This window comes from Alternaria metachromatica, assembly GCF_023757995.1.
Source record: "Alternaria metachromatica strain BMP 0045 chromosome Unknown scaffold_2, whole genome shotgun sequence".
Classification (NCBI taxonomy): Eukaryota; Fungi; Ascomycota; class Dothideomycetes; order Pleosporales; family Pleosporaceae; genus Alternaria; species Alternaria metachromatica.
Window position 1 is genome coordinate 1,251,419 of NW_026055493.1, and position 19,353 is coordinate 1,270,771.

The 19,353-nt window shown below is 54.0% G+C and overlaps 6 protein-coding genes across 6 annotated transcripts; 1 reads left to right on the forward strand and 5 right to left on the reverse strand.

Annotated features, from left to right (window-relative positions):
* Window positions 1-837: 837 nt before the first annotated feature.
* J4E83_001247 (uncharacterized protein) lies at window positions 838-5,475 on the reverse strand (the record flags this gene model as incomplete). The annotated part of the gene is made up of 3 exons (XM_049328204.1): window positions 838-2,279; window positions 2,328-2,468; window positions 2,592-5,475. The coding sequence occupies 3 exons, from the start codon at window positions 5,473-5,475 to the stop codon at window positions 838-840; spliced, it is 4,467 nt and encodes a 1,488-aa protein (XP_049192722.1).
* Window positions 5,476-7,448: 1,973 nt separating this feature from the next.
* On the reverse strand, window positions 7,449-8,896 carry J4E83_001248 (uncharacterized protein; the record flags this gene model as incomplete). Its single annotated transcript, XM_049328205.1, has 3 exons — window positions 7,449-7,949; window positions 8,008-8,661; window positions 8,723-8,896. The coding sequence occupies 3 exons, from the start codon at window positions 8,894-8,896 to the stop codon at window positions 7,449-7,451; spliced, it is 1,329 nt and encodes a 442-aa protein (XP_049192723.1).
* A 720-nt stretch (window positions 8,897-9,616) lies between these two features.
* FYU1 (putative UTP--glucose-1-phosphate uridylyltransferase) lies at window positions 9,617-11,742 on the reverse strand (the record flags this gene model as incomplete). The annotated part of the gene is made up of 3 exons (XM_049328206.1): window positions 9,617-10,984; window positions 11,140-11,235; window positions 11,638-11,742. The coding sequence occupies 3 exons, from the start codon at window positions 11,740-11,742 to the stop codon at window positions 9,617-9,619; spliced, it is 1,569 nt and encodes a 522-aa protein (XP_049192724.1).
* A 1,426-nt stretch (window positions 11,743-13,168) lies between these two features.
* J4E83_001250 (uncharacterized protein) lies at window positions 13,169-14,012 on the reverse strand (the record flags this gene model as incomplete). The annotated part of the gene is made up of 2 exons (XM_049328207.1): window positions 13,169-13,360; window positions 13,407-14,012. The coding sequence occupies 2 exons, from the start codon at window positions 14,010-14,012 to the stop codon at window positions 13,169-13,171; spliced, it is 798 nt and encodes a 265-aa protein (XP_049192725.1).
* Window positions 14,013-14,520: 508 nt separating this feature from the next.
* On the forward strand, window positions 14,521-16,451 carry J4E83_001251 (uncharacterized protein; the record flags this gene model as incomplete). The annotated part of the gene is made up of 5 exons (XM_049328208.1): window positions 14,521-14,585; window positions 14,636-14,829; window positions 14,877-15,606; window positions 15,653-16,247; window positions 16,299-16,451. 5 exons carry the CDS (start codon window positions 14,521-14,523, stop codon window positions 16,449-16,451), a joined length of 1,737 nt encoding a protein of 578 aa, XP_049192726.1.
* Window positions 16,452-18,267: 1,816 nt separating this feature from the next.
* On the reverse strand, window positions 18,268-19,236 carry J4E83_001252 (uncharacterized protein; the record flags this gene model as incomplete). Its single annotated transcript, XM_049328209.1, has 1 exon — window positions 18,268-19,236. One exon carries the CDS (start codon window positions 19,234-19,236, stop codon window positions 18,268-18,270), a length of 969 nt encoding a protein of 322 aa, XP_049192727.1.
* Between the last annotated feature and the right edge of the window lie 117 nt (window positions 19,237-19,353).

Here is a 19,353-nt window from a genome sequence, read left to right on the forward strand (position 1 = left end):
TGGAGAGGAAGAAAGAAGTATACTCCTGACAGTACCAATAGATTATATACGCACTAGCAAGTGAAGGACCCAGCAGGTAGCCGCATTGTTTATCGATTTATCTTGCTCACTCCCTCCTTCACTTTGTTGTTTCGACGTCAGTGCCGCAGTCACCCGCGCGTTTTTGCTCACTTTGACGAGCACGCAATTGCTTGCGTCGGCGCCACGTTAAGTCCGAGCAAACGCAGTCCTTTACTGCGACCACTGCAACGAGCCTTATCTCCGGTTTCGGTGAAGGAGTAGTTGGAGAGTTGGTCTTTCACTATTCTTGGCATCGGTGGGGAGGAGGTGAAGGACAATTCACGAGATTCGTTACATTCGTACGAAACCATGTCCTGAGTGAGAACGATCGTAGATATGGAGGGATGCACATAGCTTTCGTTTCAGGGACCTATACATGATAACTCTTAGAACGAAGAAATAACATTGGTATCGAAACTACACTCAGAGAAGACCGACTCTAGGAAGAGAGTAGGAGCAGAGGACCTAGGTCAAGAGAGAAGAAAAACAGAAAGAAAATAACCCTGGCCCACCCGATGCGGCCTTTTGCCCTTCATCAGACCCCAAATCTATCCCTAGCTTGCATCAAAGCGCAAAACTCCGCCTCCCCCTCTCAACATCCTCAATCCACTCCCTCAGCACACCCATCCTATCCTCCTCCAGCCCCTCCGCATCCCTCCCCCCATCAACATCCGTATCCCCTCTCCTCCCTCTACTAGTAACCATCTCGCTCCTCGCAAAACTAACCCTAGACCCATTCCCTTTCAGCTGGCCCAATCTGCCCAGCGCACTTGCTTTCTAAGCCCCAGGATTAGGCGTCGTACTGCGATCCCTCCTGAGTAACCCCCTGCGTTCCGCGGTCTTGGGTCGCGGACTCACGCTACCAGATGGACTACCTCCGCTCTCGCTAGGCGTGAAGCTACTGCGTATTGACACCATGCCCTTGCCCACACCAACGTTTTGCTCTGCGCCGCTACCCTGGTCTGAGATGGTGAATTGGGTTTCACCCAACTCCTCGTCTCGGCCGAATTTGCTGTGGTCTTTAACGACGAGTTTGAAGAAGGCGTCGGCCGTGCAGTTCGTCTTGAAGCTCTCTTCCGAGGGGTCGAACTGGACGGAGCCTTGAGGTGCTTTGATGTGGTCGGTCTTGTGGATTTCCTTTTTGCCGAGCGAGATGTGCACGCGCAGGTTGGTGCCGGCAGGGAAGCCGTCGGCAGAGAGGACGGTGATGTTGGCGGTGCCTTGTTCGGCGCCGCCGGGGCCGGCGTTGTCGCCGAAGCGGCTGTGGAAGCTTTGAGCGCCCCAGCTGCGGTGGCGGTTATGGTTGTTGGATTCTTTTGTGGGGGTGTTGGGCTCGCCTTCGATGGATATCATAGGTGTGTCGGCGGAGGGACGGTCGGATGTGGAGGGGCGTGCGAGATCTTCTTCGTCGGGGGCTTCACCGCGAGACTTTCTGCGCTTGAAACCACGACCTAGGAAGGTACCTGCGCGGACTACGTTGCCACCGACAAAGGCCGCTCCTTTACCAACTCCCTTGACGGGCGCGCCAATAACTTTACCGGGGACAGCAAAGGTGCCGGAGAATGTACTGGAGCCTTGACGAGATCGAACGACGTAGTCTGGCTTGAACAACATTCTAAGTCGGATGGCGCCTGACTTGCCGTCGAGGGCAAGCGTAACTTCTTGTTGCTGGAAGGGCTCGAGGATTTCCAGGTTGATAGATGATTTGCCGAGGAAGTCGGCCTTATCACCGAAGTCCCAGTCGTAAACGTTGACGACGAAGTCAGCTGCTGTTCGACTTCGTACTGGTACTTCGAAGTACTCGTTCCATGCTGGGTGGAGCGTCTTCTTCTGCGTCTTGGTCTTGTACACCTCCTTGTCGTTGAGCATAAATTTACAGTAAGGATCCGAGAAACCGTTGCGGTCCGCAGCTGGAAGATCTGCCGCATCGAGTACATCGACTCGGAGCGTACCCTGGTTGTTGAAGGATTCGCTGGGATCGAGACGCATCTTGACGGGAATGTACTTAAGCATGACTGTGATCTTGTTATCGCGTCCGTTCTTGTCCTTGAGCGTGAACTGAGTAGGCGTGTGAAGAGACCTTCGTAGCGTATCAATCGTGTTTCCTGTCAGCTTAGCAATGACATGATCTCCATGATCGTCGCCGTCGTTGTCAATGTGCTCGATGATACGGAGGGTGATCTTGGAGAAGTCGAGCTCGCGAATCATCGTGTCGCCAACTGCATCTCATTAGCTGGGTACATCTTGGAAGATTTGACACAACCCACCATCGTTGAAAGTCATCTTGTTGCTGCGGATCTTTGTGCTAGAATAGCTGGCATACGCCATGTCATCCATAATAACATCGACGTGGCCACCAGTCCTTGCGAATTCACCTTCGATGAGCTTGAACACAAGCAGACCAGATTCTACATCACGTTAGCCAAGACTCGTAGATGTGATATAAGAATACGGGGTCAGGTTGCAGGCCAGGGTGAACCAACTGAACAAGCCAAACTCCACTGTATCCTCATAGTCGGCATGCGACCTACCATACTGCTGCAGGTCGTCCGCAGTAAGCTTCAGCTTCTCGATCTTCGGCTTCTCGGGAATCGACTCTGCTTGCTGGAGCTCGTTCTTCTCAAGCTCCTTGGCCATGTCCTTCTCGTTCGACTTGAGTGATGAGATAGTACCTGCGGTCTCCGACCTGGCGATGGTCGAAGCGTTGGATACAACACGTTGGTGGCTGAGCTTGGATCCGTTGGACACAGGCCGGGCGGCGCCGTTGGATTTAGTCTCCTCTTCTTCTTCCTCGTCCTCTTCGGGGTCCCACGTGGGGTATGTAGGGTAGAAGGAGCAGGTGTAGTTGAGAGTGCCCTTGGGCTGAGAAGAACCAGCCAATCGGAGAGCTCCTGCGGTAGGCTGCTTCTGTTCATGTTCGATGTACTCGCCATTCTCGTTTTGTTGAATATAGTCGCCAGCCGAAAGCTCGATATGTCCCAGGGGACGATCCTTGCCGAGATTCTCCTCGTCCATGACCTCCAGTGTAAGCTTCTCGCGGACAGTGTGGACAGGGACATAGACAACCTCATCCCAGTCAGGGTCGAGGTTGTTCTTGAAAACGACGGTTCGGCCCTTCTCAATACCAGAGAGTAGCACACGGACGTATGGATCCGACTTGCCCAGGGCTTCGAGGTTACGAAGTCCGCGCGCGCTCTGGAAGTGCAGTCGCATCACACCGATGGGAGTAAGATAACCACTGGAAGAAACAGCACCCTTTAGAGCAACGGGCTTCCAATCAAGCTTCATCTTCACGCGGCCGCTCGATGTACCTGCGAGGTTGTACCACTCATGACCCTTGGCCATGAGCTCAAGCATGTCGTCCATCGTGATTTGGTAGGTACCAAGAATAGGGTCAGCTGCGAGGTCACGGTCGTCCTTGATGACTAGACCCAGCTTAGCCTTCTTGCGGTCGGTGATGAGCATTTCCTTGGTTGCGTCTGGCCAGATAGGTTGGTTCGTCCTCTTCATGACTCGCGACTTGTGGATCTCATGGCCATTCAGGAGGAGGACGGCGTATGGGCTGAGCTGCCCGATCATGCTCTTGCTACCATCCATATCCTTGGCCTGTTCAACAGTGAACTTGCAGATACCCGTGCGCGACTCTGGTGGAGGCTCCTTGGTGCCGTCTTCCAGCGTAGTGCCTTCAAGAACAGGGAAGAAGCGTACATCCGCTGTCACGAGACCACGGGCACGACCTCCTGACATGACCTCTAGTTGCATGTTCTCGTGGTCAGGGTCCTCCTCTAGCTGTTCTAGCGCAAATGTAGCGGTACCGAGCTCCTTGTCCTTGCGAATGTCGTTGTAATCGAAGAGATTGATAGTAAGCGAATCCTTGAGAGAAGTTACGATGATGTTGACAGTCTCATTCCAGCGAGGATTGGCACTCTCGTGCACCGTCTTGGTACGTGCAAGCACGTTGCGGTTGTTGATGGAGACCGTGGCATAGGGATCAGGAGTACCCGAGAACTTGTCGGGGTTCTTGAGGCCTTGAGCACCGTGGAAGTGGACTTGCAGAACACCGATGGCTTGGTCGACAGGGTTACCCGCAAGCATCTTGGCGATCTCGATAGGGAACACGTTCGGGTCGTACATCATCGGGCCCAGGTTGGCGTGGATCTGCTCCATGATGAAAGTCTCTAATCCGGGGATGAAGTTGATGTCGAAACCAAAGGTCTCTCCACCCAAAGGCTTGCAAACATAGTCGATGGTTGGGCGCTCGAGGAAAGACATCTCGACTTTCTCAATGTGAGGGAATGGAAGCTGTAGCTTGAACTTCAGGCGCATCAGACCGGAAAAGGCCATGTCTTCTACAATAACATCCAGACCCTTGCTGACAAGGCCCTTTCCGATGCGAATCTCTAGGACGATCTTCGGGTTAATCTTGTTCTTGATCTGCCTCGCGGTAAGATCAGCTACGTCGTTGGGTGTGAAGCTAAACTTCCAGTCCATAAGAACAATATCGTCCTGCGTCTTCGGGTATGTCTTTACATGCTCCAGTCGCGGGGGCTTCGTTCCCAGGACGAAGGTCTTCATCTTTAGACTGTCCAAAAACGCCGGGGTCGACGTCGAGAGAACCTGGTCTACGGTGCCGACAATGGTGTCACACAGAACAGGCGCGTAGATGGGCCAGAACTTGACGAGGAAGCTGTTGATCCACTCCAAGCTCTCCGTGTCCGTCTCCAGCTTGTTCTTGGCCATCTCACGGTTGAGGTCGTCGCGCGCATTGCGGCGCACGCGACGGATCGAGGTGCGGTAGTAGGTGCCGCAGACGGCCATGAAGATCATGATCCAGCCCAGGCCACCGCCGAGGATGCCCACGACCCACGAGCTCAAGCACGCAAAGATGATGATGCCCGTGTTGTGATACCAGTCGCCGAAGAACTTGTCCTCTATCCTGCCCTCCAGCCATGTCTGGTGGTCGGCCAGGGAGGCTTCTTCCTCCTCCTTGTTCTCGGAGCCGGGCATGCCGAATCGCGGCGCCCATCCGACGCGATCCCACCGCGCATCGTCGTCGAGTTGCTCGGGCGCGTGGCCATTGGCTTTGGCTTCCTCGGGGGTCTCTATGGCGCCCGCTTTGGTAGGCGAGGGGAGGTCGTATTCACCCGGGCCGTTGTCGTCGGCATCGGATACGAGGGCCGTCGCGTTCTTGTTGCGCTCGTGGTGGAAGTTTGCGGGGACGCGCGCTCGTGCCTGTGCCCGCTTCTGCTCAGGACTCGCATCGGGGTCGAATTGGAAGGCAGCGCTGCCGCCCGCCTGCGCCTGATCGACAAGGGATTTCTCCGCCTGGTTCGCCGTGATGGAGGAATTGGGGTCTTTGGCGGCGTCGAGCAGTCCTTGCTGCTTCAGCTCGGATTCGCGCGATGCGGTAGCCATGTCGGCGATGTGGAGCGGAGGTCCGACCCGCTGACGTTGCGCTGCAGTTGCAAGATGGCTGGCGTGCAATTGAATGCTCGCGGTCGAGGGAGGGGCGTGACTTGGGTGAGAAACCCCAGGAAGGTGAGTACAGAAGAGAGAGCGAGCGGCTGGGAGGTGTTGGGGTTCTGGAAACCTGTTGTTTGGCTGGTTAGCTTTCCTTGGTAGACGGCGGCAGCTATGCTTTAGCGATACTGCAGCTGTACGCGGATGGCTGGCACTAACTCGCCGAAGTAATTCCTGGTTCCCGGTGAGAACGGGAGAAAAAAACAAAGGAAAGGCCGAAGGAAGGGCTATAGGTCAAGGTTCATGAGAAATTGATGAAGAATTGAATCGCACGCGGTCCTACTCGCAATCAGGAGCTCGCGAGAGGTGTTGGTTAGCAGCTGCGTCGAGCGATGACTAGCATCCCTCACGGCGATCCCCGAGCTCCCCTGCACAGCCACGCTTATGACATAGCGATCCACGCGTAATCAGCGACACGAACCATTCCGATGTTTTTCCATTAATCTACTGCCGTCAGCCAGTCGCGCGTCGATTGCAGCAACCCCGTCTACGCTCCCGTCTATCGTGACACTATCCTTCTGCAGGGCTCGCATGGCGTTCCCATTGACTTGGCTAATCAGTAGCTCAGGGTCCATCCCGCACAGCTAGTTGGTGCCAAACGCGTGCCTCCGCACTATCATGAGCGACCGTTACACCCCATACAGGTAAGAAACTCGGCAGGTCTCTGTAGGCTACACGAAGACAACACATGTAAATTGAAGAGTATGATGTCACTGCAGGTTTCTACTTTTATATACAACATCCCTACCATAACACGTTATACCTAGCAGGCAACGTCGCTAGTTTCCTAGGTTGTTTTTTAATTTGGACATCTGGCACGTGAATGCCGTCCACCACCTCCCGAGGTCTCCTCGCGTACCTGGGCCGTGCACCACAAGTAACTGTTACACCGCCACATCATCTCCGAATACTTTCCCTCCACCTTGCACAAAGAAGAAGCTGAACGGGTCTCTGTTCTTACCGCAACTTGTCAGAGCGAAGACTACTGCAATACCTGCACAGAAAAACAATCGTGCAGTCTGCAGATCATATGCAGGTGCAGCCACGGGTCCTTAAACCGTGTGTCACACAATGTATTGAATTCGATACCAAGTCTATGTATTACCAGCGTTCCGGTGTCACCACACGTGCATCGTCAGTGTTGCATCGTGCAAGCTCTTTGCGAGCTGAAATGAACGTACCCGGCCCACTACGCCACAGATCATCCAGACCAATCCACCCAACTTCATAGACCCCACCATCACCACCCACACGGCATAGCCGATGGGTCGAACAAAGCCTTCGAGAACCCACCAATCCATCCCACTTGATAAAATGTTCCTGCTCAAAATTCTTTAAGCAGCCTCATAAACTGGCCCCTAACACTCTGACTCCTGCTACAACAAAAATCTTAGTAAATGAAATCCCACAACAAAAAGCTTAAGCGACAGGATATTTCCGGCCAGACACACCGTCCTGCACCCCAGACACATACCTATGCACGCGGGGATCTCGTACCCGGTCTCGATCTCGATCTCGATCTCTTTCGCGACTGTCGTCTCTGTCTCTGTCTTCGTAGCTGGAGTTTCTCTTGTCGCGGTCTCTATCTCTATCTCTGTCCCTGTCTCGCTCGCGGTCTCGGTCTCTATCTCGACTTCGATCATGGCGATCGTCCCATTCGTCCTTGACTCTATCGTGACTGCGTGTGCGGGCTGAATCGCGGGTGCGCTCGCGCGGGTATTCAACATCTTCCGAGTGGCGGCGGTGGGAGCGGCTGCTACCGCTTCCCATGGCGTAAGGATCGCGGTCGCGATGGTGTCTCTCTCTGTCACGATCGCGCTCCCGTTCGCGCTCACGGATGTAGGGTGGTTCAGCGTCGCGAGGTGGACTTACAGGGTGTACAGTTTGGGGACCCCATCGCACGCTGCTGGATGGGACGGGTCTATAGCTTGTGCGTGGCGGCATGACGGGTCGTGAGAGGTAGTATTGTTGTTTCTGTGCTTCGCGCTGGGCTTGCGCGACTTGAGTTGCGAAGAGTGGGGATTGAGTTGGTACATATACGTGTTGGGGAGATGTCGCTGTTGAAGTTCCTTCATACAGTCGGACTGGGTCGTGCTGGTTTGAGTAACGGCGCGCCTCATTGTAGGCGGGGAAGTAGCCCGGCTGCGATACGGGCGGCTCGTGAGATCGATGGGTACGCAGTACAGGATTTTGTCGCCGGGGAGATGGGCGATCTGGATCGGAATCGGAGTCCGTTGTTGATAACGAGGATTCGCGTCGCGGTGGGTGTGGACGCTTGTGGGCGGAATATCGGGGACCTGGTTGAGGAACAGGCGCAATGGGTGTGGCATCTTCATCTGAGTACCCGTCGCTTCCGTACCCGGTGCGGTCTGGGATAATCCTCTTTCCGGCGATTCTAGTACTCAGAGGATTCAGCATGTGTCTCACCCTTGAGATAATAGCCCCCGGCCTTCCATGGTCCTCTGCGGGCCTTGGAGATTGCTTCGAGACATGGCGCATGAAGGTCGGCCGTGGTCTTCCATTCCGGTAGAGCGGGTCTTCAAAGTAGCGGTACGCGCCGGACTTGTCATCGGCAGAATTTCCCTCGCTGTCCGTCGAAGTACGCGGTTTTGGCTCTTCAGCCGCACTGCCCCCATTTAGCTCCTCTTCCGCCTCCTTCTTAAGTCTGGCGGCAACGCTCTGATACCACGTCTCCATCGCATCATCCGGTTTCTCTGGGAAGCACTCCTTGGGTAGGATTTTAGGGAAGGTGCCCCCCGTTTCCAGATCGGGTATGTCATCCAGCTGCACCGCCTTCTGTAGGAAAGGCACATGCTCTTCTGGCCCTAGCAGCAACTGTATTGTCTGCCATGTCACAAAGCCGTCCTTCTTCAGCGCAGGTATGGTAGGACTTGAGTAGCCGTCGTCGTCTGGTGCTGGTTGCAGGCTGTGGAATGCGCCGAGTGACCGATATATGAACGCGACGGATGAAGGTGGTGTGTCTGTGAATAGTACGTCGTAGTCGCCCCCAACACTGCGATACCAGGCTGCGATCTGCGATGGCGTAAGATCAGGCGAGTCGCTTGATCCGAACTTCTGGCTCTACCGTGGCGCATTAGCTTGAGGTCTCCAGGTGAATATCTGAAAGCTACGCTCAACTCACAATGACGTAGGCAATACCCTTCAACAGACGATCCAGCAGCGGGGTCCCGCATTTATCTTCCTTGAAAAGGTAACCCCAGAAATCGTATGCTTCGCGATGCGCCGCATCCGCTTGCGCTAGGTTCGCGGCGCGTTCGTCCTGGAACTCGTTATGTGGCATAGGTTCGGGTGACATTCTGTCGATAGGTGGGAGCAATCGCTATTAATGGGCTCAGGCATGCAAATCTTCGGCTCGATGCTCAAAGCTGATGCTCGTCAGGTTGCGATCAACCCCGCTGCGTGCGACGCGAGGATGCAGGCGTGTGGAACGCGACAAAACGGCGTCAGGAAGCCACGGCTGCTTATACCAGGTGCTGCTCGCCGCTATCAGCAGGCATCATCGCTATGTAAGATACAGGTGACTGGCCGACTGCGCCTCTGCACTGCGCAGGAACCGGGAGATTGGTGGGGGTTGTTGTTCGCGGGTTGGGTTGGCTGCGTGGCTGGTGACATTCTGACATCACCGCGGTAGGGCCGCAAGGCTGAGATGGCGTGAGGCCGCAATCAGGCACCATTTCTTGGAAGTAATAAGCTGCAGATGGGTCAGTTCTTTGGGTTGACATGGATCTTCTCCATACTGGAGATTAGCTTACTACTAACCACATCTTACTAGCTTCAAACACAGCGTGTGGTGAACTCAAGCAACAACAAATGGATCATTATGGATTGTATTCAAGATGCATTTTGTCTATGATGATACGTGAATCATGGACATGCGTGACTATTACGCCCCATTACCGCCTGAGTCTTTTGCTCAAGTACGTTGCAATGCAGTCATCCCTGTTACCAGTGGCTAAAGAAGACCTGTATCCTCAAAAAATCTATAAGAACTGTGAAGAAAATGTCGACAACCACTCTAGTGCTCGAGCAGCCTGAGCGAACCCTGGACGACGACGTTCTCGAGGATGGAACCCGGGGGAATGTCGATGGTGGAGCCCTCGGTCGCAACAATGATGACAGTGCCCTTGAGGGTGACACCACGGCCAAGGTTGACGGGACCGGTGATGGTCAGATGGTCAAGCTCGACAATCTTGGGAATGGAGGGAATGCGGGCCTGGAAGCTGGAAACCTTCTTGAAGTCGCTGCCGAGCTTGATCAAGGGAGCAGGGCCGAATCGGTTGGGGTCAATCACCAGCTGGCCGTGCTGCAGTGTGTACAGATCCGACTTGACGAGCATCAGGTCAGAGCAGGTCTTGACGGGCAAGAAACGCTTTCGGGGAACGTTGACACCGTGTGCGTTCTTGAAGTGCTTGATGGCGGCACCGACAGCGGTCTCGAGCTGGAGAACGGAGATGTCGGCCTCGCCCTTCTTGTCGGCAGGGATGGACTTGCCGTTGGGAATGATCTCCATGGCAAGCTCGTTGGCCTCAACAACGCGCTTGATAGCGGCGAGGTTCATCCAGATGTTGTTGGTGTTGAAGTACTTGAACTTCTTGATCGACTTGAACTCGTTGACGTGCTCTTTGGGAACCTGGGCGATTTCAAGCAGACGGACAGAGCCCTCGTAGTCAATGATGGTTCCACCCTTGACGTCGGCCTTGGTCTTGTCTGTCAGCTCCATGATGTACTCGGCCTGGGAGTCGACCATGTGCTGGAGAATGCGGAGATCGACAACGGCACCCAAGTTGTCGGCGTTGGAAAGGAAGATGTACTCGATACCACGGTCCATGAGCTTGTCAATCATGCCGGTGTTGTAGAGAGACTCGAAAACGTCACCGTGACCAGGGGGGTACCAGTTGGCGATGTCGGACTTGTTCTCCTTGGGAGCGGGCAGGAGCGAGTCCTTGAGGATACGGGGGTATCTTGACTGGTTGAAGGTGAGGATGTCGATGTTGTGGCCCTCGTACTTCTTGATGATGCTGGCAGTGTCGGTGTCGGTGTTGAACGAGTTCATCAGCACGAACGGCACGTTGACATCGTATGTGCGGTTGAGGTACTCGATCTGTCGTACTGACAGGTCCAAGAAGGACATGCCATCACGGACCTCGATGACGGACTTGGGGCCAACGCAACCCATGGAGGTACCGAGACCACCATTGAGCTTGACAACCGCCAACTTGTTCAGGTATTCGACAGCCTCGGTGTTGGCCAACTCATCGTAGCTGACGACCTGCTCGGCCTTCGGGGGAGCGATGCGGTTCCAGTCAATGGCAGTGCCCTTGGCCTTGTCGTTGAGGTATCGGCGGAACAGAGCGAAGAAGTTGTCCATCTCAGTCTCGAAGTACTGTAGTGGGTCAGTATACGCTCAGAATGACGTATTCTCCAAATGCCCCTCCAAACACGTTCACAGCTTGTAGTCGCGGGATTGAACCACGCAAGCATATCGAAATGTATAGGTGGCAGATGAAGATGGAGGGGTAGAGAAGGATTGCGACTGACCTTCTTCTCAGCGGGGTCTGTGACGGTGTCGGCGAGCTTGTTGAGCGCGTTGCGCATTTGCGAGGCGGCGACATTGGTGGATGTGTTCTCGAAAGCCTGCAAATTCGTTGTTAGTTGATTGAAATCGAATTCGAGGTGTTGGAGCTGTTGAGACGGTACGTGTTGTCACCACGACATCACTCCCGCGGGGAGTAGGCGATGCGAATGCGGGGCCAATACTCGAGAGTGGCAGCGAACACCAACTCAGATGGATCGCCTAGTCCGCTCATAGGAAATCGCCTTGACGTCTGGCCGAACGGCGTATTGCGATCGACCAGCAATCGTGGCCGCTCAATGCCAGCTCTCCTCGGTCCCCACCATACCCATGTCGAGACAACGGGAAGCGGTGAGGATAGCTGCGTCCGCTGTGCAGCAACAAAAACCAATGCAAGCAAGCAGCGCTGGAAAAAGCAAGACGCACGCTGGACAACTGCAGAAACAGAGAGAAAGAGTACTTACCACGTGGGACTGCGACTTGCCGTGATGGCGTTGGGATGAGAAGCCGCCCTCGCCGCCCTCGGCAGCGGAGGGCTTCAAGTGAGAAGGAATCGCGCGAGACGCCATTGTGTATGTTTGAGGAGAAAAGAGGTTGTTCCGTGAGGAGAGAGTGGTGTAGGGAACAACAAGTGTTGGGGAGCTGGTCTCCTTAAAGGCAATGGGTCGCGCTTGGCGTTGAACGTGGGGCAAGTCGAGAACAAGCTATGGCCTGGTAACGAGAACAGGCTCGGGGTTTGATGGGGATGGTGAAGAGACGGTGTGAATTTGCCTTTTATACATGCAGGTCATTGCCGCTCAAGTACTAGAAGGGCAGTTACGACCGCAGCATCTCTGCATGGCAACGGCCACGCCACCAATAGTGCCTGCCCACGACGAAGTTTTGATACTTGCTTTCACACCATCAATGCAGCCATTACACCCATTGTACAATGACTTGGGCTAGTAGCTATTTTCGCTCCAGCTATTCTGGTATCAGAATACAGCCCTTGAGCTGTTTCATCCAGCTTCTCACTCAGCTCTCACTCAGATCTGACCACGTTACTGTATCGTGGCTTCATAACAGTTACACTTCCAAGTCCTCACACCATCCCGCGTCTGCCCGAGCCAACAGTGACTATCGAATGGCTGCGCGGCCGCCTATCTGCTCGACCTCACGATGCACAATTGTTGAATAACTTTTCGGAGAGCTATGTCGATAAATTGAAAAGCCCCTCATCTGGCCGCCGCGCTAGCAGGGGGCTGCAGTCAGCTTGACGTCGCGAGGAGACCGCTCTTCCGACTTGCTCCCCAACAGACTTCCCCGGCTGGGAAAGTTGCATTTTTTTCCACAGTGGCGACTGCGCGATGCAACGCGGAGGCGAGTGCAGCGGGGTTTCGGGTGATCAAGGGTCTTTTGCATCTGCATATTGCGGAAGTGACTTGGGATGAAAGATAGTGGCTGCAGAAGTGGAAAGTGGCAGTGGCGCAGGTACACGTCTGCATCGCTTGGACCACGTGGGGGATCTTCTGCTACTAAGTCGGTGTATTCACACAACAACGATGCCCATGCTAGGAGTACGACAGCCTCAAGAACGCCATGTCCACTACACATGCCCTTGTTGAAACTTTGCGGGAATATAGTTAGATCATTACTCGAATCCCGACAAGACCCATTGATTGCATTGTGCCCAACAACAAGAACATCATTGGGGTGTGCCAATGGCCCAGCCTGGAGGAACTCGCGATACCAGGAACCGATATGGCAAAAGCTTCTAACAAGCTTAGACGCTTGGCGGTTCCCGACTTCACGCCGTCAGGCTGTAAGACAGGGACAGCTATGGAAGTGGAGACTGAATCGGTACCGGTTGCGCTAACGTACCTCCCCTAGCACAAGTCAGGAACAGACATCGTTAGCTGTGCCCGTGGCTGGCGTCCGAGAAAACCTGCAGATGTTTCCACAGTCATGACGACGCTTTGACTCGCTGCGGCAGTTTGCTAGTGACACCACCCCACCCTAGCTCGACCGTACGGGTCGTGTTATCTCGACGGCTGGCGCATCTGCAAAGGGTACCGCATGGGGCTTGCTAATTCTCAGCTTGATCCACGCGTTCTGGTCCGCCTCTTCTGTGAAGAATCTTTGTCTGAGCTCGTCGACCAACCACGCAAGCAGGCTCTCGATCGTTTGGAATGTAGAGCCAGATATCAACTACGCTGGTCAGTCGGTGTGCACGTATACATTGTGCTGTGCATACCTCGAATAAGAAAGTTTCTAGCTGAGGGTATCCCTCCACACGAGAGTCAGCCATGTTGTCAACCCAGACATTGAGGACCACGGGCTGTTTCTGCAGTCTCTCATTGGAGTTGACGCCAATCAGGCACGGGATGCGGACGTTGCGCAGGTACAGTACGTTCGAGCTAGTGCCAGACCCTTCGATGCGCGAGGTGATGTGCCCAGCTCCTTCGCCGAACATGCTGCCTTTCAGGTAGCGGACGTCGGTTTCGATCGCATATACGTCTGTGGAGCCTGCGACATCGCGAACGCATTGGGAGACGGCAGTTGACAGACCGACAGTCGACATCCAGGCCATGGAATCATCTTTGAAGCGCGCTTGTATCGCTTTGCTGAGCGTACCGTAGTGAACGGTGCTGTCATCGACGGAGTCCGTAGAAGAAGCTGACGTAAACTGCTTTCCGAGCGTCAATGTGACACTGATCAAGGCCCGCTGCTTCTTCTCGCGTCCCCAAACATCTTTTCCTGCATTGACGACAACCTCGAGATTCTGGACCATGATCTTATCATAGTGTCCACTGGAAGCCACTTCGGCGTCCCACTGGGCCTGACGAACGACCTGGCTCATGATAGAAGTTTGGTTGGCAAGTCTGAAGAACGGTGTTGATTAAAGGAAGAGAGCGTATTCTGGTGCAGCAAACTGATCCTCTGAAACTTGTGTGACTTGTCCAGGATGTCAGTATAGATTATCTGTGCGATCACATAGTGACTATGCTAGACGATAACACGTGTGGGACAATTGTCAAGTCTGCGATTGACAAAATGCATTGTTCTTTTCGAATTCCTCTAGATCTCATCACCTGATCTTTGGAATACTTGCGCATGCAGAGGGCTGGAGGGCTGAAAGAGGGCTGAGATGGTACTCACCAGGCTGAAAGTGAGTTGGGTGAGGCTCGTGGTGGGGTATATGACGAGCGCCCTCCAGATGTCTGCCGCACGGACGTTCCCGCCAGAGCTCCGCAATCGAACATTCTAGCTACCCATCAAACTATAATTCAGAGCCTGTCCCTCGCACGCGTAGTACCAAAAGATTCGCAGTCACATTACAGAATCAACCACACGCATATACCTTCACCATGGCCGACGCACTAAAAGCCGAGGGTAACAAGCTCTTCGCAGAGAAGAAGTTCGCCGAGTCCATGTAGGGTCCCCGCAAACACAGCCTAGCGACGGTTTACTAACAAATCCCAGCGAGAAGTTCTCACAGGCAATCGAACTCGACCCCCAAAATCACGTCCTCTACTCGAACCGATCCGGCGCATATGCCTCGCTAAAGGACTGGCAAAAGGCTCTCGACGATGCAAACAAGGTTACCGAGATTAAGCCAGACTGGGCCAAGGGCTGGGGGCGCAAGGGAACGGCGCTCCACGGCGAGGGCGACTTGGGTATGTATAGCATTCTTGGCAGATATGACGTCGCTAACACCCAATAGTGGCAGCCACAGAGGCCTTCGAGGAGGCACTGAAGCTCGACCCCAGCAATGCTCAGGCAAAACAAGGCCTCGATGCCGTCAAGCGCGCAGTCGAAGCCGAGGCGAACGACAGCGGTGTCGGCCTCGGTGGCATGTTCAACGACCCCAACATGATCCAGAAGCTCGCGGCGAACCCCAAGACAGCCTCCCTCCTCGGCGATGCAGAGTTCATGGGCAAGCTCCAGCAGCTGCAGAAGAACCCGAACATGGCTGGCCAGTTCATGCAGGACCCCCGCTTCCTCTCCGTCATGAGCGTGCTACTAGGCATCGACATGTCTTTCGGTCAAGGCCCAGGTGCTGGAGGAGCAGGCGATGCAGGCGCAAAGGAGGCCGAGGAGGACGTCGAGATGCCCGATGCGCGACCAGCTCCCGAGCAGCCGAAGAAGGCACCCGAACCTGAACCAGAGCCAGAGCCAGTAGAGGAGTCTGAGGAAGACAAGGCTGCGAAGAAGGCGAAGGCTGAGGCGGACGAGCTGAAGAAGAAGGGCACCGAGTTCTACAAGAAGCGACAATTCGACGAGGCTATCGAAAACTACAACAAGGCATGGGAGACACACAAGGACATTGCATACAAGACCAACCTTGGAGCTGCCAAGTTTGAGAAGGGTGACTACGAGGGCTGCATCCAGGCTTGTGAAGAGGCTGTCGAGTACGGTCGCGAGATCCTGGCCGACTTCAAGATCATCGCCAAGTATGTCATTCCCAATCTTACACCAGTCATTTGCTAACACACGCAGGGCCTTTGCACGTATCGGTACCGCATACGAGAAGATGGGCGATCTCGCCAACGCAGTCAAATACTACCAAAAGGCACAAACCGAACACCGCACACCCGAAGTCCTCGCAAAGCTCCGTGCAGCGGAAAAGGCCAAGGCCAAACAAGAGAAGGAGTCATACATCAACCCCGAAGAGGCTGAGAAGGCGCGTGAGCTCGGCAATGCAAAGTTCAAGGAGTCCAACTGGCCCGAGGCCGTCGAGGCATACTCCGAGATGATCAAGCGCGCACCGGACGACCCAAGAGGATACTCCAACCGCGCCGCCTGCTTCATCAAGCTGCTAGAGTTCCCATCGGCTGTAGCAGACTGCGACGAGGCGATCAAGCGCGATCCAGACTTTATCCGAGCCTACCTGCGGAAAGCCCAAGCCTACTTCACCATGCGCGAGTACAACAAGTGTGTCAACGTATGCGCGGAAGCCATGGAGCACGACAAGGACGGCAAGAATGCACGTGAGATTCAGCAACAAGAAGCCAAGGCTCTGCAAGCTCAGTACTCGGCACGTGAGGGCGAGACTGAGCAACAAACCATGGAGCGTATCCAGCGGGATCCAGAGGTATGTCGACCCATCCATGTTTCATATGAGAGCTCTACTAACACATTTCAGATCGTCGGCATCCTCCAAGACCCCGTCATGCAAGCTATCCTTCAGCAGGCCAAGGACGACCCCGCGGCGCTGCAAGAGCATCTCAAGAACCCCAGCATCCGCTCCAAGATTCAGAAGCTGGTGCACGCCGGTGTCATCAGGATGGGACGCTAGAAGCATTTCTCTGATGGCACCCAGGGTCTCATGCATGCTCATGCCAAAATTGACGATGAAGCATGATTTCGCGATCACTCCACACATATTTTGTATGACTATACGAGAACTTTCTCTTTTTCTCTGCATAGCGTTTAGGTAATGAAATGTCTACGATTTCTCCTGTTCACATGTTACCTTGCATGACGAATCGAGTGGGATGAATGAATATGCGTACAGGTATTGCGGTAAAGAAATGTAGTTGCCTGTTGCCAAAATCCACGGTGTATATCTTCGTTGAGTCTCCACCTTCCCCAATGCGACTCTTCTCACGGATAGGTTAAAAGAGAATATGTAAGACCCCATACGCCCAATCCCTATACACCTTCCCAAACGAACTCAATAGATATCCTAAACTCCCCCCAAGTACACTTCCTCCGGTCTTCCATATACTACAACCCACTAATAAAATCCAACAATCGCAACAACGCACCATTCTCAACTCTACACCCCTCGCCCTCCCTCTGCGCTCTCCGCAACCCCTGCGCCAACCAAAGCCTAATCGTATCTGGATCGAGATTGCGGAAGTTCTGCTGCCCGATCATGACGAAGGCTTGCGCGCAGAGCGTTGTGCTTTCACTGGGAGAGGGTGGCGGCTTGGTGGAGCAGGATGTGCATTCTAGCGTGTTTGTTGGAGGTGGTGAGGTTGGAGTTGGGGGGTCGTTGCAGCAGGGTGGGGGACCGGTTATTGTGAGGGTGGTTGTGTTGGTTACTGTGAGGTGGGTGTCGAGGGATGGGGCCTGGGTTGATGTTGGGGATAGTAGCGAAGCGTTCGACTGTGTAGACGATGGCGAAGGCAGGTAGAAAGATGATCCACCCAAGAAGGAAAGGCCGCTCATGTCTGGGACATGCCCGCGGACATCAGGGTAGCTGTCTAGTTGCGGGTCGATGAGCTGATCTGGTTGGATGGATGTGAGTGCCAGCGAATCGTTGTGTTGATCGGTTAAGGCGGAAACGGGTGGTCTGGGTATATCTTGAGATGTAAGCGCGTTTCCTTCTCTTATATGTATTTCCCCTTCTTCGACATCTTCGTTGCTGGTATTCTGTTGCTGGGGTTGTTGGTGTGAGCCCATTGCACATCCTCCTGCTTTCAAAGCGGCGATTTCCGCTCGCGCCTCCTCAAGCAATTTCTCAGTCTCAGCAAGCTTTTGCTCGAGAGAAGCGACATGATCGCGCTGTCGAGCGCGGTGTCTCCTTTGATTCTCGCGCACGCGGTTCAACGTGTGCTCTGCTGAAACGCGTGACTTGCGACCGTTGCCGCGAGTCGCTGCAGGTGCGGCATCGGAGGTGTTGTGGTCTGACGCCGATGAGGAAGTGGGTGACGTTATCATTGTTGTGGATGCTGAAGAAGGGTTTTGGTGGGTTGCAGATTCCACGGAAAGTGCTTTGTAGAACTTGTGGAGGATTTGCGCACGGAGATGCTGGGCGGGCTTCGAGAACGTTGAAGCGTGCCTGGGTGGAGGTGAGGCAGCGGGTGTAGGAGCTTGGCAGTGACAAACCACATGTGACGATTTGCGGGGATCTTGAAACGCGAATGTGGTTGCTCCATGTTCGGGGTTGTCAGAACATGAACACATGCGAAATTGAGCTGAATGAATTACGGTAGTAACTTCGGTCAATATGAGATGCATATTTGTTGGGCGACTTTTGAAGTTTGCTTGAAATTACTTTTGACATTACTGACATGTGTAGGTTGTTCCTTGCTGATAACCTTCCACGGTTTTGACATCAGACATGGGGAAATATATACGCCCAAATTCGATAATTATCTGTAACATCATACCAAGCCTCGTAGGAAAAGCTTGATCCGATGATCCATCCAATCTACATCCTTCGGGTTCGCCCCACCGCCCGCAATATGTCCCCAGATACTTGGTACAATCTCCACCGTCGCATTCTCTAGGCTCTTAGCTTCCTTCTCGCTGACATAAGGACGGAAGTACTGATCGTACTCGCACGGCATGAGCAGAACCTTTGCTTTGATGCTTTCGAGTGCCGACTCTAGATCCTCCGCCTTGGTGCACCGAGTGATGTCTCCGCGCTGCCACATACCCAGCATTACCAGAAGATCGTCACCTGTCCAACCTTCGTAACCCTGAATAGTAGCCACATCATCCCAGTCTCGTAGTTGCTGGAAGCCCATCTCCTTGTAGCATTCTTCGTCGAACCATTCGGCGCTCGTCAGCCACGCAGAATAAGCCTTTCCGAATGCCCTGATACCCCTCTCGGAACTCTTTGCGCTTTCTAGCGCTGCCTTCGGTCCCTCGAGGAATTGGAAGTTGTGTCGGCTAGTTTTGGCGGAGGAACATACGATTACGGCGTGCTTGATGAAATCAGGGTGCGTTGTTACCCAATGGTAGGTGATCTGGCCGCCCATCGAAAATCCTAGCATGACATCTACCTCTTTGATACCGAGCTCTTGAGTAAGAAGCTGGTACTGAGCATTGATGCAGTCCATATACTCAAGGGTACTGGGGAAGTCGGGCGTGTTTGAAGGGCTGGAAGATTCGCCATTGCCGAGAAGAGCGATCAGGATGATCTTGTGATTCTTCAGAGCGGCGTTGGCATGTGTCAAGGTGGTGTCGAGACGGCCTTTGAAGCACGTGTGTACAACTGCTATCTTGCTGTTGTGCGGGTTGAGGATCTTGTAGGCCAACTTGAGTTTCGGCAGTGTGGTGCCATTGTGGAACTTGAAATCGGAAATTTCGTACGTTTGGAGAGGCTCGGAGCTGGCTTGAGACGACATTTTGGGATGCAATGGAAGAGACGGCAGAAGCTATGGAGATGAGGGGAAGATGAAGTTTCGCGGGGTACTGTACTGATGGTCCAGAGCGCGGATGCGATGACGATAGTATGGGGCTTT